We start from the raw sequence: 24,072 nt of genomic DNA, 5'->3' as shown, positions 1-24,072 counted from the left end.
TATATTTATGATAGGTTAGTCATGGTGTAAACAAATTCACTGAGCCCATTGTTAGAATTACATGTCTATCCCCTTCTCTACACTGCACGCCCGATGAACTTTTTGTGCGATGTATGCTTACCTAATGTTTGTTATTATATTACTTTACACGGATAGACACACCCCTGAAACGCTTCATCTATGTAAGTCGATATGTTGTAGTAATATTGTGCTTCATTTTTTTTGCTATTGTGCTTCAGTTTTAATCTTTTGTTACGTTGAATTTGTGTCGTTACATACTCAGCTTTCTCGCTCAAAATTCCTACCTCTCAGGAACCTAGCAAAACTACTTCAGGAAAGTAATTTTTGGCATAAAGCAAGAAGTCAATGGGGAGATGAAAACTCGTACGCACAAACATACATGTACACAACATACATGCGTGCATACATACATACATGCATACATACATACATACATGCATACATACATGAATACATACATGCATACATACGTGCATTACGCGTCTCCTCAGCCAGCATAAAACACTATAATAATTGCATTAATTAGCAAAATTACGTATGTACCTAAAACTGGTTAATTGAATTTTTATTTACGGGTCGCACGGCGCAAGTCTATTTCGGAGAATTGGAGGCAAACATTAAAGGTTGGCCAACTGAGAAAAATTCAGACCTCTTAAGCGGTTAGAGATGGGTTCGATATCATACTCCGCATCTGGCGTATGTCGGGTGCGTAAGACGACGGAGAAGGCTAATATATTTCAGTGTGCCCTTGTGCACGCCTGTTTCTAACCCTAAGCGAGATGGTAACCATTTTACTACTTGGTGTAACCTTGTTATTAATACTTGCTCGATGTCACGAAAACGGGTTCAGTAAAGCTAGAAATAAACACCCTTTGTGTATATAATGTACCAGTGGTTCACTAAGTTGAACTACAAATTAAGTTCTTGAAATTTTGAATTTTCTGGCATCCTTAAGCGTAGCACACACTAGGTATCACGCGCTAATTATAATCTTAATAAATTAAGGGAAAATAACGTGACATAATTACCTCCTCAGCGAGTTTTGTCGATCAGCAATGGTTACAGAGGTATAAATAATCCGAAAATATGATGAATGCCAAATTCGCAGGGGTAATTTCATTGCGTCCGGAAGACGACTGTTCATTGTAACTGCGCGGTTGTAGCCTAGCACCAACGTTTCCATCCGGGTCACGGTTGCAGCACAACAAGCACTTGTACTGGGTACTTTTAAGAGAAACATATTTCATGAGTAAGTTCTGCACCTTCTTTTCTCCTTTTCTGTTTTGATTTGATCGTTTTGTATACAACTCCAGCGGTATTCTTCATTTTCCCTCACCCCATGGATAAAAACAAGCAATTGTATGCAACTTTGGTTGGCGCTTCATGTCTGAAAGAACAACAACAAAACGGGCGGAAACTGTTCTAGCCCTAAGGTCATCTCGGCATGCGGACGTCTTCAAAACGTATGTTTTGATTGACGCATGTCTGAGGGAAACTAACTACGTACTGATCAAAACGCATTTGTCGAATCGTGAGCGAGAATTTTCTGAAGAAATAAGGCAAAGGAATGATATGCGGGAACCGGCTATGAATTTATCCATTACCAAAAAGATGGTTGGTTCTTCTGGAAAAGTTGCTATAGCTCTGGAGATAATTTTTTCGGGAACCAATAGTTTTGGTTGAGTTTTACTCTCACTTGTTCAGGGCGAAAGTCGCCAACAGTAGGCACATTGACACCTTCATCGCTTTGTCACCTTTATCGCGGTGTTTCAATAGAATTGAGAGCAGGACTGGACAATCAGTTCCACAGTAGTATTTTATGCCGACAAGTTTGTTCAGGTTGCGAAAGAAAGAGTAGGTTGCAAAAAAGACATCATACAGTAGAAGTATCGAATGACCTGCAGTCTCGTCGGCTTTTTCTAAGCTCATTGTCGTTTTTTATTCTCTATATATTCATCGCGAAAGGCTCCCGCATCTTTGATGTGCGTTTCCACGTAGAGGAAAGGCTAGTTGGCTCTGTCGTTGTCTTTCCGATCCTACTTGAAAACCTTATTCTAGGTATGTGTACAAACATCTCCGTGCCTCACAAGCTTGAGCTTGCGTCAAGCTGTTGCAGGGTTCATCTTTCATAAAGTAGTATTGCGCGGATATTCGACGTCTAAAATAGCATCGCAAAAAAGCTTCTTTCGAATGATGCCATATGTGTTTCTGAGCAAATCAATGATACAGAAAGCCGGTCCGATCCACAGGAATGAAAAATATGATTTATAATCGTAAGCAGACGTACTGCCCTTACGCAAGAGGTCGGAGCTGAGAGTTTGTTTAATTCCTCAGTACTGGATGAAATGCACATGAGTAGCAACTGAACAATTTCCCAACTATTACCGATAGCGTTGAATAAAAGCCGGAAATTGGTACAGAACCTCCAAATGACTACAAGTAACAGCAATTGACAAATGGCTATATCAATATAAAAATCACTTTGAACTTTCTAAAGGAAAAAAAATGCTTGTCTCAGAAGAGCTAGCACTTCGGTGATAAAACGTGACATACAGGAGTCATGGTTTCACGAAACGGAGAGTTCAAGAAACTTCTGACGTAACAAAATAAATCTGTTCATAGCCGCGCAATCAGTCAAGCAAGACATCTTTAGTGAGGTGGCCAAAACATACTGATAATGAAGGACATAATACTCAAAACATCGCGCACGATGTATGATAGTTTATCAAGAACAGAAACTATAATTTGTCATGGTCGTTTGGTCGTTTGGTTCGCTGCTAAGTACAAATAAATAAACGCTGAAAATTTAATTCTGATGTAGAAACCAATAAAGAAGAAATGGTTCACATAATAAACACTACTCGCACATTCCTTAAAAGATTTTTGGCTCATTCCGGACGCTTAAACTGAGTGCACCAGGGGTATCAAAGAAGGCTTAATTAAGGAGGAGCGTATTTCGAGGCTAGGTTCGACTAACGTTTTCGGGAGCTAGCAGTACAAAAGCAGGCCGAAATCGAGTAATCATAAAACTTAGAGTTGCTTGATATCAATTTTTACCACGTTGTTGTAGGAATTTTTATCAGCTTCCTTTCTTAGCTTAACCTACTTGCGTAACAGAACTATGGAACAACTAAAATAGTATAAAAACTATGCACATGCAAGCCCACATTTTTATTTAAGCTCTTACTTGAAAGCATGAACGGTTGATGCGTTTGACGCGTGTGCACAAATAGACATTTACGTCTTATTTTTTGGATGACTCAGCCGTCTGGAGCAGAAGAAACCACGGGACGCAAGTGTCCCGTTATTTTTGGTTGGTTCTTCTGGCAAGTGTCATTTCGTCTTCTCGGGTTCTACAGCAGCCGGCGATCGGTGCACAACGTCTCTCTCGGAGGGTTGCAAGCTAGTTGGAAAAACATTCCTATAAGAAACCAGCGCGAACTTAAAGGGCTACTGGAGTGCTTTTAAAACCGGGCAACACTCTACTTTTTACAATTATCACAATGGTCAGTTTATGCCTATAAACTTTATTTCAACATTTTTAGCTGGGGGACAGCGGTATTCGCCGTTAAAGTTGACCCTACGCCCCGCCCACTGCTCCCTGCCGCATCGCCGGAAGAGCGAGAAGCCGAGAGGCAGCCACCGGAAGTAGCGTCATATTCGGAAGACGGCCAGCGACGTGCGCCGCCGCTTCGCTGTGTCCCAGTTGTCTGGGCGAAGGTCCAAATTAAGCAGGCGTGTAATCTGCAATTTATTAATCTTTATTGTGGAGAGTTGCTTCCGCGTCGATTTTTAACAATAATGCTACTGTGTGATTCCCTAAAGCAACTCCTAGATACCAGAGATTTCCTACCCGAGCGCCCGTGGCTACTGCATTGACTTCAACGAGTAGTCGCGGGGCCAGCCGCGTCGTCGGGTGCTCTGTGCTTCATACGCGAAGCGACGGGCTCAAACAAATAACGAGGTACCCCAAGTTCCTGATCCGTTATTATAAGGTATTAGAAATTTTGTGGGACCGCTGCCCTCTGGGCTTCCTGAACTTGTTCGTTTTCCCCATCAACGCTTTTGGCTCTGATGACAGCTTAGCTGAGTGGTAGATTTTAAGAAACCAAGCAAGCTGAAAGCATGAAGAGTTTTCTGTGCGAAAGCGCTCCGCACACTCGGCCGTCGTTCATGCCCGTACGGGCACACGAAACGGCTCGCACCACGCATGCCGCGTCAGCGATCGCTCTTCGCTGCCGCCCAGAATCAAGGCCGTCGCGAAAAGCAAGTGAACGTGCAAGAGAGTGGATGATAGTGTGGTGAAAAATTGTGCTTGGGATTTCATCCAAGGTGATTTCGAAAGAGGTGATCGAATTTGTATCGGGATGCGGAGCGCCGACAGGTCGCGGAGCTTGTCGACGGCAGTACTGACAGCAGCAAATGAACCTGCCCGAGCACGAGATGCGGCGAGAAGCCGATGGATGGCGTTATCTGCGCGCAAGAATGAACGCAGCACTGATCGCTAGAATGGCTATCAACGTGAAAATAAGGTTCCACACGCGAGAAAGAGGGTGATAGCCCTGGCTGCCTTTCGCGATTGGCTGGGGAAGATGACGTCATATTCGGAAGTGCCGGTGCTGCGGTGACCGCTCGGCCTGAAGATCTGATTCGGTTCCCGTCCAGATACGGGCCAGAAGGTCTTCTGGTGAATGGAGGGCTCACACAATCTTTCCTTAGAATAGGAAAGCCTGAGGGAAGTATAAACGCAACAGGTTAGCTCGCGGTGAGATTTAGAAAGGGGTTCTCCCCCGACGACTCATGGCCGACTTCTCTTTCTCGGGTGCAGGGAAGTTGTGCAGATATTTGTTCGCCGCTTTCACTCCGAGCGTTAGTCACAATTCCTAGCACAATTTTTCAACCCACCATCATCCCCATCCTCGAATGTGGAACTTTGTTTTTACATTTTGACACGCGGCAACAAGCGCTGTGCAGCGGCCTGCGATGCGCACGGGCAGCGCGGCCGCCGCCGGTCGCCGCGTCGCGCGGAGGTGCTGGTGCCAAGTCGCTGCTCGGCCGGTCAGTGGAACGTGGCATTGCTTCACATATGTAGATTTAACATAGGCGAACCGAACGCTGCTTGTCCCCCAAAAGGTAGAGGAACCAAAACTCAGCACGCCTTTCCCCGACGAACATTAGAACGCCTTCCCCAACAGCTGCAGCCGGCTCAGGTTGCACGGATTGCCGGTGATGTTGGGAACTTTAGGTTAGCACTAAGGAAGATACTTTCTCGCTGCTATCTCTACAATTGCGAATGACCATCCTCAACACAGTTTTTCACCACACTGTCATCCCCTTTCTCGCATGTGGAACCTTATTCCTACGTTGATAGTCATTCTAGCGATCGGTGCTGTGCTCATTCTTACGCGCAGGTAACGCCCTCCATCGGCCTCTCGCCGCATCTCGTGCTCGGGCAGGTTCGTTTGCTGCCGTCGATGAACCTCCGCGACCGGTCGGCGCTCCGCATCGCGATGCAAATTCGAACACCTCTTTCGAAATCACCTTGGATGACAATCCCTAGCACAATTCTTTCACCACACTATCATCCTCTCTTGCATGTTTACCTTGCTTTTCGCGACGGCCTTGATTCCGGACGGCAGCGGAGAGCGCGCTGCACGGCATGCGTGATGCGAGCCGTTTCGTGCACCGTACGGCATGCACGACCGGCGAGTGTGCGGAGTGCTTCCGCGCGCAGAAATCGCTTCATGTTTTCAGCTTGCTTGATTTCTTCTTAAAATCTAGCTATTCAGCTAAGCTTGTCGTCACAGCCAACAACGTTGATCGGGAAAACGAGCAAGAAGTTCGGGAAGCCCAGAGCGCTGTGGTCCCACAAATTTTCTAATTCCGTTATAATAATGAACCAGGAACTTGGGGTACCTCCGTATTTGTATGAAGCACAGAGCACCGTATGAAGCACAGAGCACCCGACGACGCGGCTGGCCCCGCGACTACTCGTTGAAGGCAATGCAGTAGGCAGGGGCGCTCGGGTAGGGAATCTCTGGTATCTAGGAGTCGCTCTAGGGAATCACACAGTAGCATTACGGTTAAAAATCGACGCGGAAGCAACTCTACACAATAAAGATTTATAAACTGCAGATTACACGCCTGCTTAATTCGGAGCTTCGCCCAGAACAGTGGGACACAGCGAAGCGCCGGCGCACGTCGCCGGCCGTCTTCCGAATATGACGCTACTTCCGGTCGCTGCCTTTCAGTTTCTCGCTCTTCCGGCGATGCGACAGGGAGCAGTGGGCGGAGCGTAGGGTCAACTTTAACGACGAATACCGCTGTCCCCAAGGTACAAATGACGAAAAAACTTTACAGGCATTAACTGACCAACATAATAATTGTAAAAAGTAAAGTATTGCCCAGTTTTAAAAGCGCTTCAGTAGCCCTTTAAGCAAAGACGAAGGAAATAGAAGGAATTGGAAGCGGCTGTTCTTGTGCTGCACCTTTCCTCGTCTTTGTTTAATTACACGCTGGTTTCTTATAAGAACGTCTCTCTCGCTAAGGTCTCTCCCCTAAGATGCACCTCTGTGAGCGGCGTTGGTACTCCTATAGCCAGAGCTTTGTTCTTGTGGAATCGTTTCGGAAGCAAGTGCTGGTAGTCCTTGAACCCGAAGAACAGATAGACACCTTGTAATCCGATTAATACAATCACAAAAATATCCAGCACTAAAGTAATAACGAAGGCAGCAACAAAGCCGAGAAGCCAGGTCATGCCCATGATGAATGCTAGTTTCAAGAACAGTCCCATGTGTGACTGTATGGCTCCACCTTTGAAGTCAAAGGCAGCTGCACGCTTGGCCGTGTTTCGGATTTTAACAATGATGTTTATATACAAGCCGATGTTGAGCATAAGGAGCACCATCATTGGAATCAGAAAGAACGTCAGCTGGCTCCACAGGCTGCCGATCCAACACGAGGAGCGGCCATACTGAGGGGATAGCACAAAATCCGGTGCGGTCCAGTTTAGCACTGCACACAGAGCCACCACAACCAGAGGTCCTCCCCAGGCAATGAGGGCGTACAGCAGAAATCCGCCGGTTCTGCTTGAAGAAAGTCGGACGGCTGCTACATTCTTCCAGATGTCGAACGACAGCACGCTGGTCCAGAAGAATGTGGACAGGAAGCCGTAGTGCAGGACCATGGCCACGCCGATACACACGGGCTTGGTCGATTTGAAGCTGTTTCCGAGAAGGAAGAGCAGGTGACTCCAGAACAGCGTCTTCGAAAGACACAGGGTGTACCGCGAAGAGAACGTTCGCGAACTCTTGTAAAGCACGTACACCACGAATTTCAGAAAGAGGCATATGAGCGAGAGGCTGATGCAGATGCCTGAGAGATAGTTCTGCAGATTGTGGGGTTCATGTTTGGTCAGTGTTATTTTCGAGGGATTTACCATGGTTTTATTTTCGGCCGCAGTAGATGCATAGGAGAAAGTTATTTGAGGTGCCTGAATGTAGCACTCGCCGTTGTGCCACGCGAAGCAGGAACTCCGCCTCAGCACAGGTCTCACGAGGTCGACAATATTACCCCGGAAAACGAACCTTTGGACAGGGATTTTACTACTAAGTGGAAATATAGCCCGCTTCGGAACACATTTCATCGAAGAAAGTTGCAGGCCGTTGCAGAGACCACAGTACACGTTCTTGTACACAGTTTCTCCCATCAGTTCCTTGTCCTCCGTTCTGACGGGAGCGAAGTAAGTGGAACATTTTCGCCTCATTTCAGTGCTCGAATTTTCTGGGCAAGTCTTCACGTGCACCAAGTATGGATCACACGGCCAGAAGAATACGTCTTTATTGTCGAGGGCATACTGTGGTGGGCTCACCTGAAGGTTTCTGCCACTTCCAGATGCGCTCCAAAACACAGAGGTGTTGTCCAAATCGTAGTTGCATAAGGCGCAGAATCCATTAAGGTATGTGAGCTGTCTTTCAGTGGTGACAGGAATCAAATAAAAGTCTTCCTTAAGTTGTGCTGCATTTTCGCAGGAGCTCCGTACCTCGTCATCGGACCAGTTCGGGTGGCACCCAGTGATGGCGTAAAATCTCCGAAAATCGTATTTGTCCACCTTGCGTGCGATGCACTCTGCTGGTACCATAGACTTGAGCGTTATTCCGGCGTCCCAACAGCAGTTTCCGTAGCTTTGGCAGTTGTCGGCACACGAACAAGTCACAGCGTACAAGTCTTCCGTGCAATTAACTCGCGTGTCACTGCAGCCGTGCAGTTCCTCGGGGCACCGAAGGAGGTTTTCGATGCGTTCGCGTGGTATGTCCGGGTGATCCTCGGGTGCGACATTCCAACTGAGGGTCGCCTTGCATTTGAATCTGAAGCAGTACACATCTGTGAAGAGCACGGTGGCCAGCACAGAAAGTATGACGAAACTCCTCATTGTGACTCGTGGATGATTCAACGCACGGGAATGCTGTCCGCGCAAGGCGACTCGGAAAGCCTGCGCATACGTTTCACAGGGAATCTTAGGGCCATCTAAATGTCAGAGAACTTCTTTAAAACAGATGTATTGCAAAATCGAAATATAGTAATAAATACCGAAAGCTAACTATAGCCAGGGAACGTTAGAACCTGAGCACTTTGAGTGAAGGAGTCGTCAACAAGAAAGATGTTGCGCTGTAGCCTTTGCGCGGACTTAGAACGGGCATAAGTATTATACCGTCGAATTATTGTTCTTGAATTGCAGTAAGGGGTATTGTGGGCTAACTGGTTTATGCGTTGTTAGCAAAGACCAGCGCGGGTAACGAGGGCAAGACGAATTGGAAAGAACAATTGTTTGTTTGCGCTTCGTCCTGTCCCCGTTACCCGCGCTGGTCTTTGTTAACAAAGACTGTTTTTGAAACAGAGAGACATGGTGCCAGCAGACAGTAGGTTGTAGAAATTGCGTAGAGTTTGCGGTTTACTGTTCGTTCGGGCTCATCCTGCGGAGAACTACCGTACAAATACCAAAAATATGTTACGCTAAGACAATGTAAACATACTTGGTCCCTTGCTCTTACGGCGAAGTGGCAATATGTTAAATTTCGCCTACCTGAAGCAGCTGTACCCCAACTGATGGCGAACTTCGGCCGAACCCCGCTGCAGAATTCTCCGCCACGGCACTTCACTCTCTTTTGGCCCAGTGGCCACGGAGTCCGGTGCGCGTCTCTGCAGACGACGAAAACGGCCCAACTTGGCATACGCTAGTGAAAGAGAGAGTGATACGCTTTAAACTCTCCTTTCCGAGTCGTGATCGACCCCTTGGCTGGGGCCGAGGGCAATGTCGATTACGCCTGCCGAGCAGTGCTACGGGCCGCTGCCCTCCCCTCACGGCTTCCGCGCGCCATTGGCCAATCACGACGGAGAAATAGCGAAGCCCGGAGGCAGATTGCGGAGTTCCGCTGCGGGGGCTTTTTGCGACAATTCGAAAAGGCAAGATTTCTGCCCTCGTCGTGGGCCTGCTTTGTAAACGAACTGGCATGGCCGAGGAGGCATCGATCACGTCGTGAAGGTGCAGGGGGTCATTTGCCAATGTTCGACGTTGAATAATCAGCAAACGGCCTGCGTTATCACGTTTACGTCTTCCCTCTGCAGGTCCAGTTTGGAAGAAGAAATTATCTCGTTTGTGGTTTTGGGGAGTTTGTTGTAAATGTTACGTTTTGTGCTGTATGTGTATTTCGTTTCCTTCACGATTTTCCAGAATTGTCAGGAGAGTAAAGACATTCGTTCTCACTGTATTTTTCTGTCCAATTGAAATATGCATTCGCGTATCCCACTTAAAAATAGGTTTTGTTACATTAGTTGAGCACAATAAACACTGAAAGTGCTCTATTTGTGAAATCGAGGACTTACAAATTGGTTAATGGTGGTGCTCCTATACCTTTTACGTCTGCTCTAAACAAGGATGATATATGCTTCTCATCTGCAGTGCACTCCGGCACTCCTGATGGATGATTTGCCTACTTATGATAGTGAGCACGAGGACGTGCCTTCTATTCCGGGCGTCGGCGGCGTTATTTCTGATGGAGGCTAAAAGTAAAAAAAAAATTCCCCGCATTTCCCCGAGGGGAAGAATGTGAAAGTGCGAATGCACGAGTTCAATTTGCGCGGTTCGGTAATGTTCGCGAAAGAGAGATCACACACACACACACAACTACAAAGAAAGAAAGATGCATTTATTCACAGACACCTATTTGTGCTGTCGTTGTACTTGATTGCTAGAGCGGATCTCAGCTTTGAAATTTCGTGTCAGTACTCCTTTAAGCGGGTGCATTAGCCCTTCTCACGCCCGATTCCTGGGCAATCCCCCCCGTGGGAATGTGCCATGTCAGCGGCCAGGCAGCGCGCGCCTATCTCCCCCCGTTGCCAAGGAAGACGAGGAGATTCCTGGCCAATCCCCCACGTGGGTATGTGGCATGTCAGCGGCCAGGCAGCGCGCGCCCATCTCCCCCCGTTGCCAAGGAAGACGAGGAGCGCGCGCACCCGCAGCTGTTGCTATGCGGACGGCGGCGGACGCTTCAGGCTCGCTTAAGAAGTGCATTCGCACTTAAAAAACGCCCGTTTGTACAATATTGCGGCGCACGTTAGAGATCCCCAGATGGCCAAAATTAGCAGCAGAAATTAACCAAACGAAGAACAGCAGCTCAATGGGTGGTTTCAAAATTCAGAGACAGCCGTCAGTCATTAATGCTACCTCTATAGCGCTTTTTGGGTGATTTTCGCGCGAGCAAGATGCTGAGCATCGAAGGGACTGACCGTTGGGCTGGGTCAATCTATTTGTAGACGCCTAATTTAAGGCAAAAGAGAACCCCCGCCTTGCATTTTTTCGTTTGTACGCATTCGCCCTCTTGCATTGTTTCTTCTATATACACCATGGCCTTGGTATATACTTGGTACCTCCATCCAAGAGCCTTTCCAGAGAGCTTGCTATTTCTGCCCAGATTTTGAGCCACACTGTCAAGGTTTATGTATCCGCTGTTGCTTGTATCCGATGACATCGTGTGCCTCGGTTGGCTCGTTGCGAACAAGGGAAATGTGAGAGGGCGATAGCGGTGACACTCGGCGCCGGAAGGATACTGCGCCTTCTGCAGTTGTCTTTACTCCGCCGCTATCTGTGTAAGCAGGCGACACTGGCTGAAATGTTGAAGGACTTTTTTTTCTCAATATGTGCACTAGTTTGCAACGATTTCTAGTGATCAACACTACACGAAGTAGTGTCCTAATATTCAAAATACTTTCGTGTTTGGCGAAATCACCCTGACAAAAATAATTAAAATGGCAAGACAGCTAGGTGGTGTCAAACAAAGCAGCAGGGCATGGCGATATATGAATTTGTGCATTCAAGGATCACATTCAAGTTCTATGCCCGCAAAGAAAAAAATGCTTCGTCACGCCTTTTTATAGTCAGTGTATACGCAAATGAGTTAAATGCACGAGCTGCTGTACTAATATATAAAAGAGTAATCGGGCTGACCTTTTCGATTACCGACGGATCACCGCCTGTTCATGTATGAATTCACTTTTTGAGAAGCTTGTTGTTAACAGCATGGGTATTTTCTTGAGAGGCACAAGCTTTTCACTATAATGCACTGTGATTTCCGGAAACAATATTGTAAGTGCATTGCCACGTCGTCCATAACAGCAGTCATCATCATCATAATCCTCATCACTATCACAATCACCATAATCCCCATCGTCGTTGTCATACTAATACTCATCATCATAGTAGTCGTCGTCATCATTGTCATAATCATCATCATCAACAACAGCCTATCATGTCCACTGCAGGGCTAAGGCCTCTCCCATTGATTTCCAAGCACTCCTCCATCAATGTCTTGGCTCCCGAATTTTCCTATTTTATCCCCCCGTCGTGTTATTGGCCTTCTCATTCTTTTAGACCCATCTCTTGGTGTCTAGTCTGTTACCCTACTTGTCCACCGGTTCTCTGTCCGTATCACTACATGGCAAGCCCAAGTCCATATCTTTTAACAGCGGAGCTGTTGTTACTGGCCGTATGTTCGGGGTTCGTGCGCGCCGAAAACTCCCCGCGATGAACGTTATCGCGTAGTGGCCACGCAGCTGTCGCATTATTCACTCTACAATGAAAAATTCTTCGCATTTCCCCGAGGGGAAGAATGTGAAAGTGCGAATGCACGAGTTGAATTTGCGCGGTTCGGTGATGTTCGCGAAAGAGAGATCACACACACACACACACAACTACAAAGAAAGAAAGATGCATTTATTCACAGACACCTATTTGTGTTGTCGTTGTACTTGATTGCTAGAGCGGATCTCAGCTTTGAAATTTCGTGTCAGTACTCCTTTAAGCAGGTGCATTAGCCCTTCTCACGCCCGATTCCTGGACAATCCCCCACGTGGGTATGTGCCATGTCAGCGGCCAGGCAGCGCGCGCCCATCTCCCCCCGTTGCCAAGGAAGACGAGGAGATTCCTGGCCAATCCCCCACGTGGGTATGTGCCATGTCAGCGGCCAGGCAGCGCGCGCCCATCTCCCCCCGTTGCCAAGGAAGACGAGGAGATTCCTGGCCAATCCCCCACGTGGGTATGTGCCATGTCAGCGGCCAGGCACGAGCATTCGCACGAGCGCGGACATCGCCGGTGGACGCAGGTTCAGGGTCGCTTAAGAAGTGCATTCGCACTTAAAAGAAAAGTGATAGCGGCCACCGCCACACAAGAGAGGAGCGTGTGCTTACGCTCAGTATCGTAGGAGAGCCCTTCGCGCGGGAGCTCGCATCGTCGTGCGCATGCGCTCAGTATAGTGCAATAGACCTCGCGCGCAACGTACAGGTGTTGGCATGGCCCAGCGGCGGATAGTACGCATGGCCGGGGAGGAGAGCGCGAACCGAAAGACAGGGCGTGCTATTCAAACCATGTGTCCGTCAATGCTCACCCCAACAGCTTCGCGGTCCAAGTCTTGCGCATGAGTGCAAGCTAGGTGTTTTCTTTACTTCAGCTATGATATCACCTCCCCAAATTTGTTTTCTGACTCAGGTAGATCGTTTCCTGTCCCTGAATGTTACTCCTAACATTATTCATTCCACGGCCCCCTAAGCAGACCTAAGTTTGCTATCTAGTTGCGTAGTAGGGTGCCAAATTCTAGTTTTCTAGCTCTAGTATGTCATCATCGGCCGTGTGCACAGATTGTAGATGTTTCTTTTGGTTGATAGAATTACCTTTTCAATTTTGGGAGTGCTTGCCGAGTGCTCCCCAACCCATACCTATTCTGAGCCGGATTCTCTCTCGTGGTTGGGGTCAGCACAAACCATCAGAGGTAGTTATATCAGTTTACTTCTTCTAGCATTTCGTTTCCTAATCTTAAGAGGACGTTTTTGGCATGGTTATTCCTCGTTACTTTAGATTTATTCATATTTATTCTTAACCACACGGTTGTGCTTTCTGATTGTAGTTTCTCAAGCGTTGTTTGCAGGTGTTCTACGGTTTCACCTAGCAAGATTATGCCGTCCGCAAACCTGAAATGGCTCAAGCATTCCCCGCTTAGCCTTAATCTGACCGTTTCCAAGTAAAGCTTTCTAAACACCCTTTCCAGGCATGTTGTGAATAATTTTGGCGAGATGGTATCTCGCTGGCTTACTGGCGTTCGGATCGGAAATTTATTGCTTTGCTTCTGAAGGGTTATCCAGCCAGTAAATTCCTAATATATGTCTTCTAAAAGTCTTATGTAGGTCTCCTGTACTCTATACCCTGGTCTTACAGAGCTTCTATCTTGGCTTCGGTGAGTACAAAATAAAACGCTGTCTCATAGTCTATAAATGCCATGTAATAAGGTTTAGTGCTTCATGCGGATTTTTCTATCACTGATTGCCAATATCGGTGTGATCTATGCTTGAGTACCCTTTCCTAAACCCAGCCTGCTCTCGGGGTTGTTGGAAATCCAGGCTGCCACCTGTGCTGCTAACTATAACTTTCCCAAAAACCTTGTACACGACAGAGAGTAGGCTGATAGGTCTATAATCCTTGAGGTCCTTCCCATCTCCCTTCGTCCGAATGAAAATAATGTTGACGTTTTTCAACGGTAAGGACACTCTTTGCGCCTTCATCTCTTCCGAAAATAGTCGAGCGAGTTTTGAAATTTTGCTACAACAATATCTCCTCCTTCCTTTAAAAGGGCTACGGTTATGCCATCGTCAGCTGGAGATTTTATTCTTTTCATGACCTTGAGAGCCTTTCTTACCAGCTTTTTAGTTACTAGTGGGACATCGCAAGTGGAGCTTGTACTCTCAGTCGTTTCTCCTCGTCTAATGTCGCCGGCATAGAGCCTGGTGTAGAATCGGGCTGCTACCTTTTGTTATCTCGTCGAAGGTGTGCGTAATGTTACCCTGCCCATCTCTGAGTGCGTACATTCAGTCTTTGCTGATGGCAAGCTTAGACTTAGTTCCTTTCAAACTCCCTCCTTTTTGCAGCGTTTCCTCGATCACTGCCACGTTATATGCACGAATTTACTTTGTTTTACTTCTGTTAATTAATTTAGACAGTTCTGCGAACTGAACTTGATCCCCCGGACATGATAGTTTTACCTTCTTACATTTCGAAATTAGTTCCTTCGTTTCCTTCATTAGCCGTCTAGTTTGTTTCTTGCATGCTGCTTCGGCCACGGCAGCTGCAGATTCTGTGATTGCCGTGGTTATGTTCTCATTTAGCCTATCTGCGCTATCCTTGTTCCCTTCGTTCACGAGCAGGAATTTGTTTTGACAAGTTATTGAGTGGTTTTTGAGAGTTGGGACATCGAATACAGCCATAAAGTTTAGGAAGTTGGAAGCACTACGAGAAAACGAACAAACTACGTTTCTACGGGAAAACACAAATGACATGGGCCACCCCATCGTTTAAAGTAATTCCGTGCCAAGTTGCCACATGAACAATTCCTGTTCGTTTTTGCTGCCTTCGAGCAACTATAGCAAAACACTAAAGGGTAGATATTGCTCTAGGCGTTAATTTCTGTATCCGACCTTCCACAACCAAACATGTTACACTGCTAAGGCAGCTAGTGCTGTGATGCCTGGTATGATGGTCAGTGTTCTCATTTTTTTAACGAATTCAAATAAGTATAATAGATAAACCACAGAAAACAGGTACCGTATCGTTGGCACTTCATAATTCTGCAAGAGAATGTATCACCTAAACTTGCCGGCACTACGTATGATGTCTTGGAAAAAAAAAACGGAACTAAAGTACGTTACACATGCGAAAAGGCAACCCCGTCCCGTTTCGCACCATTTGATCAGCGGTCATCTTTTCTGCTTGATCTGCTATTTCGTCTGTTTCAGCGGTGCTCCGTTTTGCAAGATACCCTTCGACTAACAAGCCTAGGTGGCTACTGTCCTGCTCCTGCTACTTGTTGCAAAGGCGGGGAAGTGGGTTAAACAGCGTCTTCACAAAGGAGTTGTATGCCCTGATTCACGCGTCCAATCGCACTTACAGTATGCAATCGCATAACCTGATTTAAGGTTCCACCACGTAGCGGACGGAATGATGGCGGGGGTCTGGCGGATCGTATGCGGATTCATGGTGACGCACACATCCGTAATAGCAGCTCTGTATCTCAAAATGCATTCTTTTGATGAGAACAAGGTGCAGTGACTTAACGTAACGCAAGCTCACTTTTAACAAGATTTTCTTTTACACTTTTGAGAAGGCGACTGCTAAAAAATGATCCTAGGTGGGCAAACAACCCAATTCACAGGTAGCATTGACGTGGCCGCTGTATGATTTCTTTTATACTATAACTGACGGAAAAAGTACGCCGCTGGTATTTAATCGCGTCCATTGCAAATATCTGGAGGTGAATCACCAGTACCGAGACCTATTCTAGGGGCTTAACGTTGAATTTGATGGCCGAGTACAGAGAAAGGATGGCATTTTCAACAAAAAGAAAGGAAGCAGAAGAAAGTATATTGCGCAGGCCGCATGAGCCTGGGTGGATGCTTAAAGTAGTCCTTTGGACAACGTAAGGGTTGGGTGGGAAAGTAGGTGGTACATTGTCACTGGTTCATTCCCCCCACCCCCCTTAGTTTCTAGCCTTGTTGCGTAATCGTATCGGAACGGAACTGGAAAGAAATACAGTCACCTGAACCCGAACCGTAACCAGACTGGTATTTTTTTTTGGTTCGACACACTGCATAATTAAATAAAAAAAGGACTTGGGCTAGCCACGTAGTTTGCCGAAATGACAACCGGTTGACCTAGAAAGTAACAGAGTGGATAGAGAAACGGTTCTAGAAGAAGCGGAAGGCCAATAACTCAATGAAGATACGACATAAGGAAATTCGGAGGCAAAGAATGAACTCAAGCCGTGCCAGACACGGGCAGTTGAGGTCGATGCAGAGTGCTTCGTCCTCCAGTGGACCTAGTATGGGGTTGATTATGATAATGCTGCATTAAAGATTATAACGTGGCATAGTGGGTACACGAGCTTAACCGTAATATTAAACTGTAATCTTACGATATATAGTTAGAATGCAAGCATGGTATAAACGTGGACAAAGCTCACGTCGTAGGCTCCTATGCTTTAAATGGAAGGAAATACTTAAATCTAGCGGCACGTGGTATGGAGAGTAACTTGCACCATGCGTAGCTTTACTTTTCCACCTGCCTTTTTTGGCCAACCACTGCAGCGTATGTGTACGAAGTATTTTACTCCCAATATTTAATTATATTTTAACATAAGTAAGTTTTTCTTCTCCACAGATGAAAATCCGATAAAGTTACCCTACCTGAGCCAGCTGCAGCCACCGGTACGTGAAATTCCGTCCGAGAAACGTCGAGGCATGCGTGTAGTCCGCCACACCGTTACAGGTTGTTCGTGGTTCACCACAGGCCGCGCTATCCAGCTACCATTTCTCGGGAAAGGCTGATTTATATTTATTGTAATTAAAAAAAATTAGGCAGCTTGCACTCAAGCGTAAGACTTGAATGACGAAGCTGTTGTAGGTGAGCATTGCCGGACACATAGTTAAGTTTCCGCACCACTGTTTATCTGCAGAGTTGTGGTGCTAGTAATCGTCGTCGTCGTCGTATGCATCAAAGAGGTCTTTGTCTTCTTCGCTACTAGTGGTGGATGCAAAGTCGTCCTCCGTATTGCAGACTTTCACCAGCTCTTCGTCATCAACTCGAGGCACCGGGGGCGGTATGTGCAAGTCGTCTCGGGGAGGATATGCACACTCGTAGTCATGTCTCCGATTATCTGCAATGGCTTCTAGAGAATGCGGTGACTTCTGTCGAGCGGTGTGTATTTGTATTTATAGAATTAGCGTTGGAGGTTCGTTTTACATGGGCGGTAACGCTTGACGGGAGCGCTGGAGTTTTTATTTTTTTCGATAAAGCCACTTCGCATGTCTAGAACCCTCGGCCGTTGCCCCGAGGCACGTGCTCATGAGCGCTCGGCATTTTCTTGGTGCTTTTTCCTGCAACGGCAAACTTACGGCCACTAACAAGAGCCCCGCTGTTAATAAACCTTCTTTACTTAAATTTATTTAAATTCGGCTGACGGTTTCTCTCAACTTGTCTGCCGAATCTGAATAGGGCCAGAATGTGATATCCAAGGGGAACGCTAAACTTATGCGGGGTAAATCCTTTGCATGTGATTGCTGTTCTTCCTAAGTTAAGGGTAGGCTGACTGGGTGCTGGCTCACGTTGCTGCTATAGCACACTGCTTATCAAATACAAACGATATGAACCGGGCGCAGTGCAAGGAGTGCGTGAAACAAAACAAGTTTTTGTTTGTAATTTGCGATTAGTCATGCCTCCTGGCTAATTAGCTGGCTTAAACTTCCAAGGACTATACTTTTACTCCAGGGGCCAAACATGGGGTTGTCCGCATCCCTTTTGCGTCGTAGGCATCTTGCTGTAGTTCAACACATCAACCCAAACCACTCCACCTCGGGCAGCAGTCAATTCGCATCCGGCCATGAGACGTCCATGTTGAAATACCCCCCGCAGAACGGGTATGTCAAAGGCAAGCGCGTCAACGCGGCCGCATAAAAATGTCAGAGGGGAAGGGGGAGATAGACGCCGTGTGTAGCCAGCGGTGTACATGACTCGCTAAAGAGACGGGGTCGTTGGAGTGGAGTATTTCGTAGGGCTACAACAATGGTTACCCAGTAGATGGTAATACTACCCTGCGCAATAGCAAATGTGGGGAAGCCAGCATACAAGACCAAGCAACGCCGATCCCCTTGAAGTCGGCTAAGGGCCTCCCCTTGAAGAGGGAGGCCCTCAGAACTTTTCTTCATTTTAAGAATAAAATTGCGTGTGAAGGACGACACTATGGAGAGATAATGGATGGGCGGAGTTTTTTTCCGGGATGGAATTAAATAGTGCCATCCGCTAGGCGCAGTTTTTCTTGAAATGCTTCACCAACAAGCCCCACAACATGATGCACTGACGTTTTCAATTATGTATTTTTCTGTATGCCGTACACAAGTCTCGAGTTTTCGTTCCACACGGGCGCGAGATTTGGGGGATTAGACACACACAGCTCTTCTGCAAAGCAGGAATGGCCGATAGCAGAGTTCACAGTTCACTGCTACGTCCATTAGGAACGACAAAATCGGCACTTTTCTTTGCTGTTCTTGCGAACTCAGGAGTGTACTTGAGCGTGACAACCATGACGCCAATGACAGGAGATACATTCACCTCTGTTTGATTGTGACTGATCTGCACATCACCTTGGTCGCGTCTTTATAAGCTTATTCTGTTGTGGTTTGTAGAAGATCGATTGAGCTCAGGCCACGTTACAGTTTTAGGATGTTGTTGTAAAGACAGTCTTAATACAGGTTCGGTGGTTTTTGTAATTGTGGATGTTTGTCTAGCTAACTCTATCGTAACTGATTTAAGTGCCAAGTAAGTGTTACTCTGAAGCATTATCTCCCTTTTTTGGCGAATTTAAGACGTCTTTAGTGTGTTTGTGTACATGGGCTAATATTGCCCTGTAAACCTACTTCTGATCTATAGCGCTTCTGAATGGAATAGTAGCCGTCGTTATTAGCGTAGACAGGAGGCAGGTTTTGTGGGCTTAATATGGGCGCCTACCGTGAATGCCACGCCTTAGTTCGACCCCGGTCAGCGGCAGACTTTGTTGATTTTCAAGAGACTATGAGGGCGGCTTACAACCTTTCTTTGGTCAGGGCACTGACTTAGCCGAATAACGTATCTGCCAAGTCTAGTGCAAACTAATTTTGTTAGGGCTAGATAATAAGTAAAAAATTAGAAAGCATTAGCGCCACATCGAGCCACATACCGGCATTCATAGATGATGCCACTGGGAGGCGTCACTGGCCGGCTTCTGTGGGCCTGCTGAGGCTGGTAAAACAATCGGAAATTTGGGAAGGTTGTGGGCTGATACTGTTAAAGCAAGTGTAAATTTGCGCTGGTTATGGGTTTCCAACATGAAGAAACCTTCTTTTTATGTGCGAAGGGGTCGCGAGCGTGACCCGCCAGACGAAGCTACGCCAACACGCAAGAAGCGAAAATCGCCGGTTTGTTCGTGGACAGCAAAAAACAAACAAACAAAAAAAAAACGACTTGCGCAGAAATAGAGGAAACACATAACGGTAATTGGAGCACCGCATTACTGAATAACGCACTGCATCGATTGTGTAGAAAATAATACAGTGCTTCCACGGACACTCACAATGATGTCCTAGTGCTAAAACAGGCCAAACCATGGGCTCCCACCTCATGTGGTGGTTAGTTCAAGCAGCCCGAGGAACGTGCTTGCGCCTGTGTGCCCCTTGCTGTTTCAATCCTGGCTCTCCTCTGTCGCCGTGCTGCTCCGTCCAACCTGCCCTGCTGTACTCGTGAGAGCCGCTTTTATGCGAGACTCGGTAGTTGTGCGCATGTTTCGGGTTTGATGCGGCCTAAACACGTGTTCGCTGCGCGCTCATTGCTCACCACACCGGAACGTGCTGACATTGCTATCTGTGTTCGTCGCGCGCTCACTGAGGAAGAATGGACCATGGCGCTCCACAGCGAAGATTACTACACACAACTCCGGGCTGTCCAGAAGGCCTGCGTTAGGGCGGAGATCCTAAACCTCCCGCCACCCGCGCAGGTGCGGCCCGCGTCTACTCTAGACGGTCCTCTGGGCCGCTAGGTTTGACCTTCCGGACCTAATAAAGTTCAATGTCTGTCTGTCTGTCTGTCACTGCACGGTCATCACAACGCGCGAGGAACACCATACGGAGTTGCTGCGTACCCAGAAACTACAACTAACTTTCCTCAAAATTTGAAATACTGAACGTGCATTGGCTACTGTGCAAACTCTTACAGGACGTTGATTACATGACGTCATCTTCGTGTAGCTCTTTTAGAAGCGCGAAGCCATCTAAATGAGAAAAAATATCCGAAACTCGGGTCTTATAATGGTCACTTATTCTTACTAAGGCGCCATCGGACGCTTCTATTACTCTTTTCCAAACCTGGAGATTGATGTCGGCGTTTTCTACAAAACAGGCGTTTTCTACAATACTGAGTCATGAAAAAAAAAAATCAACGGTGATGAAATACAAAAAGACCGGTAGGTAAAAATGCGATCAGATGCAGGGATGTAGACGTAGTACGCGTGTTGGCGAAGTGGCAGCAAGTGCAGCAAAAAACTAATCGCTGTGCTGAAAAGTCACACAACTCATAGTGCAGTCCCTGCCCTCGGCTCCGTTGTAGATTGCGAGTGGTGCTGAAAAGTCACACGACTCATAATACAGCCACTGCCCTCGGCGCCGTTGTAGATTGCGAGTGAAGGTGACACAAAAACATAGGCAACAGTTACTCGGGTGTCATACAGTTACAGTTGCTTTCGGTGCCCGAATCGTTTGGTGCCTCGACTTCCTAGAATACAACATTTTATCGCGGAAATACCGAGTGCGACGCAACGTCGGTCATAAGACGATATTACTTTGACGACAACCGCTACCTCGAGGTAGCTTCCTTCCAAATGCACGAGAAGGATTCGAATATTACAGTTGTCACGCGAGTAGATGGAAATCGGGTGACCAGGCTCGCTAAAAGCCGGTTGCTGAAACAGCGGTATCTGCACAAACTGCGCGCGACTGGAAGCGGGAGAGCGGGAAGAGACGTCAGCGTCATCCGTGCGTGGCTATGACCTGTCGGCTTTTCCCAGACGGGTGTTTTAGACCATTCAGGAATGGCGAGGCCATGTATTAAGGCGTCGTAAAGGTTGTGTGGGGTAAAATTGAGTGCCTACTGTGAACGTGACGCCTTAGTTCGACCCCGGTCAGGGGCCGACTTTATTCATTTTCAAGAGACCGCGAGGGCGGCTTACAACCTAGCTTTAGTTTAGTAAAATACCTGGCAAGTCTATTGCAAACTACTTTTGATAAGGCTAGATAATAAGTAAAAAATTTGGCAGGATTAGCGCCACATCAAGCCAAATACCGGCATGAGGGCGGCATAAAACATTCCATTACTTTAATAACATACCTCCGCATAGTGCAAAGAACCTTTGTTAAGGCTAGATAATGAGTAAAACATTAGACATGATTAGCCCCACATCGAGGCACATACCGGCATTCACAAATGGTGCCACTGGGCGGCGTCACTGGCCGGCCTGTGTGGATTTCTGATGCTGTTAAAACAATCGCAAATTTGGGAAGGTTGTGGGCTGATACTGTGAGAGCAAGCGCAAATTTGCGTAGGTTAGGGGCTTCACACTTGAAGAAACTTTGTTTATGTGTGGAAGGTTTCATGGTTCATGGATCGTGCGTACCGCAGGTTCACGGGCACCGCCATTTTGTTGTTTACACATTTTCTGTCTGTCAACTGTGGTAGTTTCAGCTGGTCCTGCCTGCTCTGCCGCTGCGCGCGACTGGCGTCGTTTCGAACGCGAATAAAAGACAACGCGCTCCGCAGAATTTCAGCTGCAGAGGTGTGTCCGAAGATGCCGTGGTGCTTTGCCTTCGGTATAGTTGTTTTCAAATGTCCTCGCCAAATTTGGCGGTGAAGCCGCAGAAGGCAGCAATCTGACAACACTGATAAACACAAAAATGGCCAGCATTGCTCATCTAGTGACACTAGTCTGGCAATGCTCAAAATTCGAACTAGCGAAACTGTAGTAGCTACAATAGAAACACTTACTCGACGAGGAGGATATAAGGTCATCTACGTGTAGCTCTTTAACAACGCGATGCCATCTAAATGAGAAGGAATATCGGAAACTCTGGTCTTGTAATGGTGAGTTATTGGTACCCAGGCGCCACCGGACGCACTACGATGTTCCGAACCTGGAGATTGATGGGTGCCAATTAACTATTCACGCATTTTCTGCAATAGTGAGTCCGTGAAAAAAAATGAAGGAAGCTCAGAATAACGCCTAAGACTTGAAGGTAGCGAAGCTGTACGCAACCTTCACGACCATCACTAGAGTTTAAGTCCACGATCGCCACCGATTTCGATTGATTTGATTTGATTTGATTTGATTGTAGGGTTTAACGCGCCGACGCAACGCAGGCGATGAGGCGCGCCGTAGTGGAGGGCTCCGGATTAATTTTGACCACCTGGGGATCCTTTAACGTGCGCCGAAATCTCGTACACACGGGCGTTTTCGCTTTTCGCCTCCATCAGAAAAGCGGCCGCCGCGGCCGGGAATCGAACCCGCGACCTCGTGCTCAGCAGCGCAACGCCTTAGCCACTGAGCCACCGCGGCGGGTCGCCACCGATTTCCCCTTCTTAGCTGCCGCAACGACCTTTACTGCATCATTGCCACTATAAGTGAGAGCTTCTTTCATTTTTTTTGGAAGTGATAATCATTTGACATAACCTTGGAGGCGCGTACGATACGACGTGTCTTTCTGGTTGTGAGCAAGTGTTGCCAAAATTACGGCGAACGCTGAATATTGTTTTGGGCCAATCTCCCTAAGTGGGTATGCTTGGCTTTTCAAACGTGCGCAGGGGACGCTGAGGGGTCGTCGCGAGGCACGCGTACACAAGCGCTCGGCATTTTCTTAGTTCTGTTAACTGCCGGGGGGTCGCCGGAATCTTGGCCAGCCTCCTTAAGTGAATATGCTTGGTTTGAAAAACGTGCACAGTGGACGTTGGGCGGTCTTCGCAAGGCACGCACACACGAGCGCTCGGCATTTGCTTGGTTTTGTTGACTGTTAAGGCTCTTGCCGCGAGGCCCTCGCTCACGTGCACGGGCTCTGCAATTTCTTGGAATTTTTAACTGCGGACACGAAAAATTACGATTTGCTAGAAAGCTTCGCTGTTAAAGTCAATGAAGATGAAATAAGAAAATACGAGTAGATAAAAATGCGATCAGACGCAAGGAGGTAGACGTACACGTGTTGGCGAAGGAGCAGCAAGTGCGGCAAAAAGCTGATTACTGCGCTTAAAAGCCACACGACTCCCAATGCAGCCACTGCTCTCGGCTACGTTGTAGAGTGCGAGTGAAGGTAACTTTCGAAAACACAGGAAACAGTTTTTCGGGTGTCATACAGTTACAGTCGCTTTCGGTGCGCAAATCAGTGCGACGCAATGCGACGCCCAGTGCGACGCCCAGTGCGACGCAACGTCTGTCATAAGACCATATTTCTTTGTCGACAACCGCTACATTGAGGCAGCTTCCTTCCAAATGCACGAGCACGATTAGGATATTGCAATCATCCCTAGAGCAGATGGAAATCGGGTGACCAGGCTCGCAAACAGTCGGCTGTTCAAACAACAGTATTTGCACAAACTGCGCGCGACTGGAAGCGCGGTACCGGAAAAAGACGTCAGCGTCAGACGTGCGTGACTGTGACCTGTCGGCTTTTCCCAGACGAGTGCTTTAGACCCGCCGCGAACCGTGAGGGTATGCATTAAGGCGTCGTGATGGGAATACTTCTCGTTTCTACCCCATACTTAGGAAAGAGTGTTTCATGACGTTACGTATGCCTCGCACACATTTAGTTCTCGTACACAGTTAAACCAAGAGAAGCTAAAAAGGTGTGGTTTTCTTCGGCTAGGCCGCTCTGGTCGGCACCGATTTTGTTCTC

The 24,072-nt window shown here is 47.3% G+C and overlaps 1 protein-coding gene across 1 annotated transcript; it reads right to left on the bottom strand.

The window, feature by feature from the left end:
• Window positions 1–6,544: 6,544 nt before the first annotated feature.
• Window positions 6,545–8,757, bottom strand: LOC144179949 (uncharacterized). The gene has a single exon (XM_077708365.1). It carries the CDS (start codon window positions 8,450–8,452, stop codon window positions 6,545–6,547), a length of 1,908 nt encoding a protein of 635 aa, XP_077564491.1. The 5' UTR covers window positions 8,453–8,757.
• Window positions 8,758–24,072: the final 15,315 nt, after the last annotated feature.

The sequence above is a fragment of the Haemaphysalis longicornis genome, unplaced genomic scaffold (assembly GCF_048455015.1).
Source record: "Haemaphysalis longicornis isolate Haplotype H1 unplaced genomic scaffold, Haemaphysalis longicornis Haplotype H1 scaffold_4, whole genome shotgun sequence".
In the NCBI taxonomy this organism is placed as follows: domain Eukaryota; kingdom Metazoa; phylum Arthropoda; class Arachnida; order Ixodida; family Ixodidae; genus Haemaphysalis; species Haemaphysalis longicornis.
The sequence above is the reverse complement of the archived record's forward strand: the minus strand, read 5'-3'. Positions and strand labels throughout refer to the sequence as shown.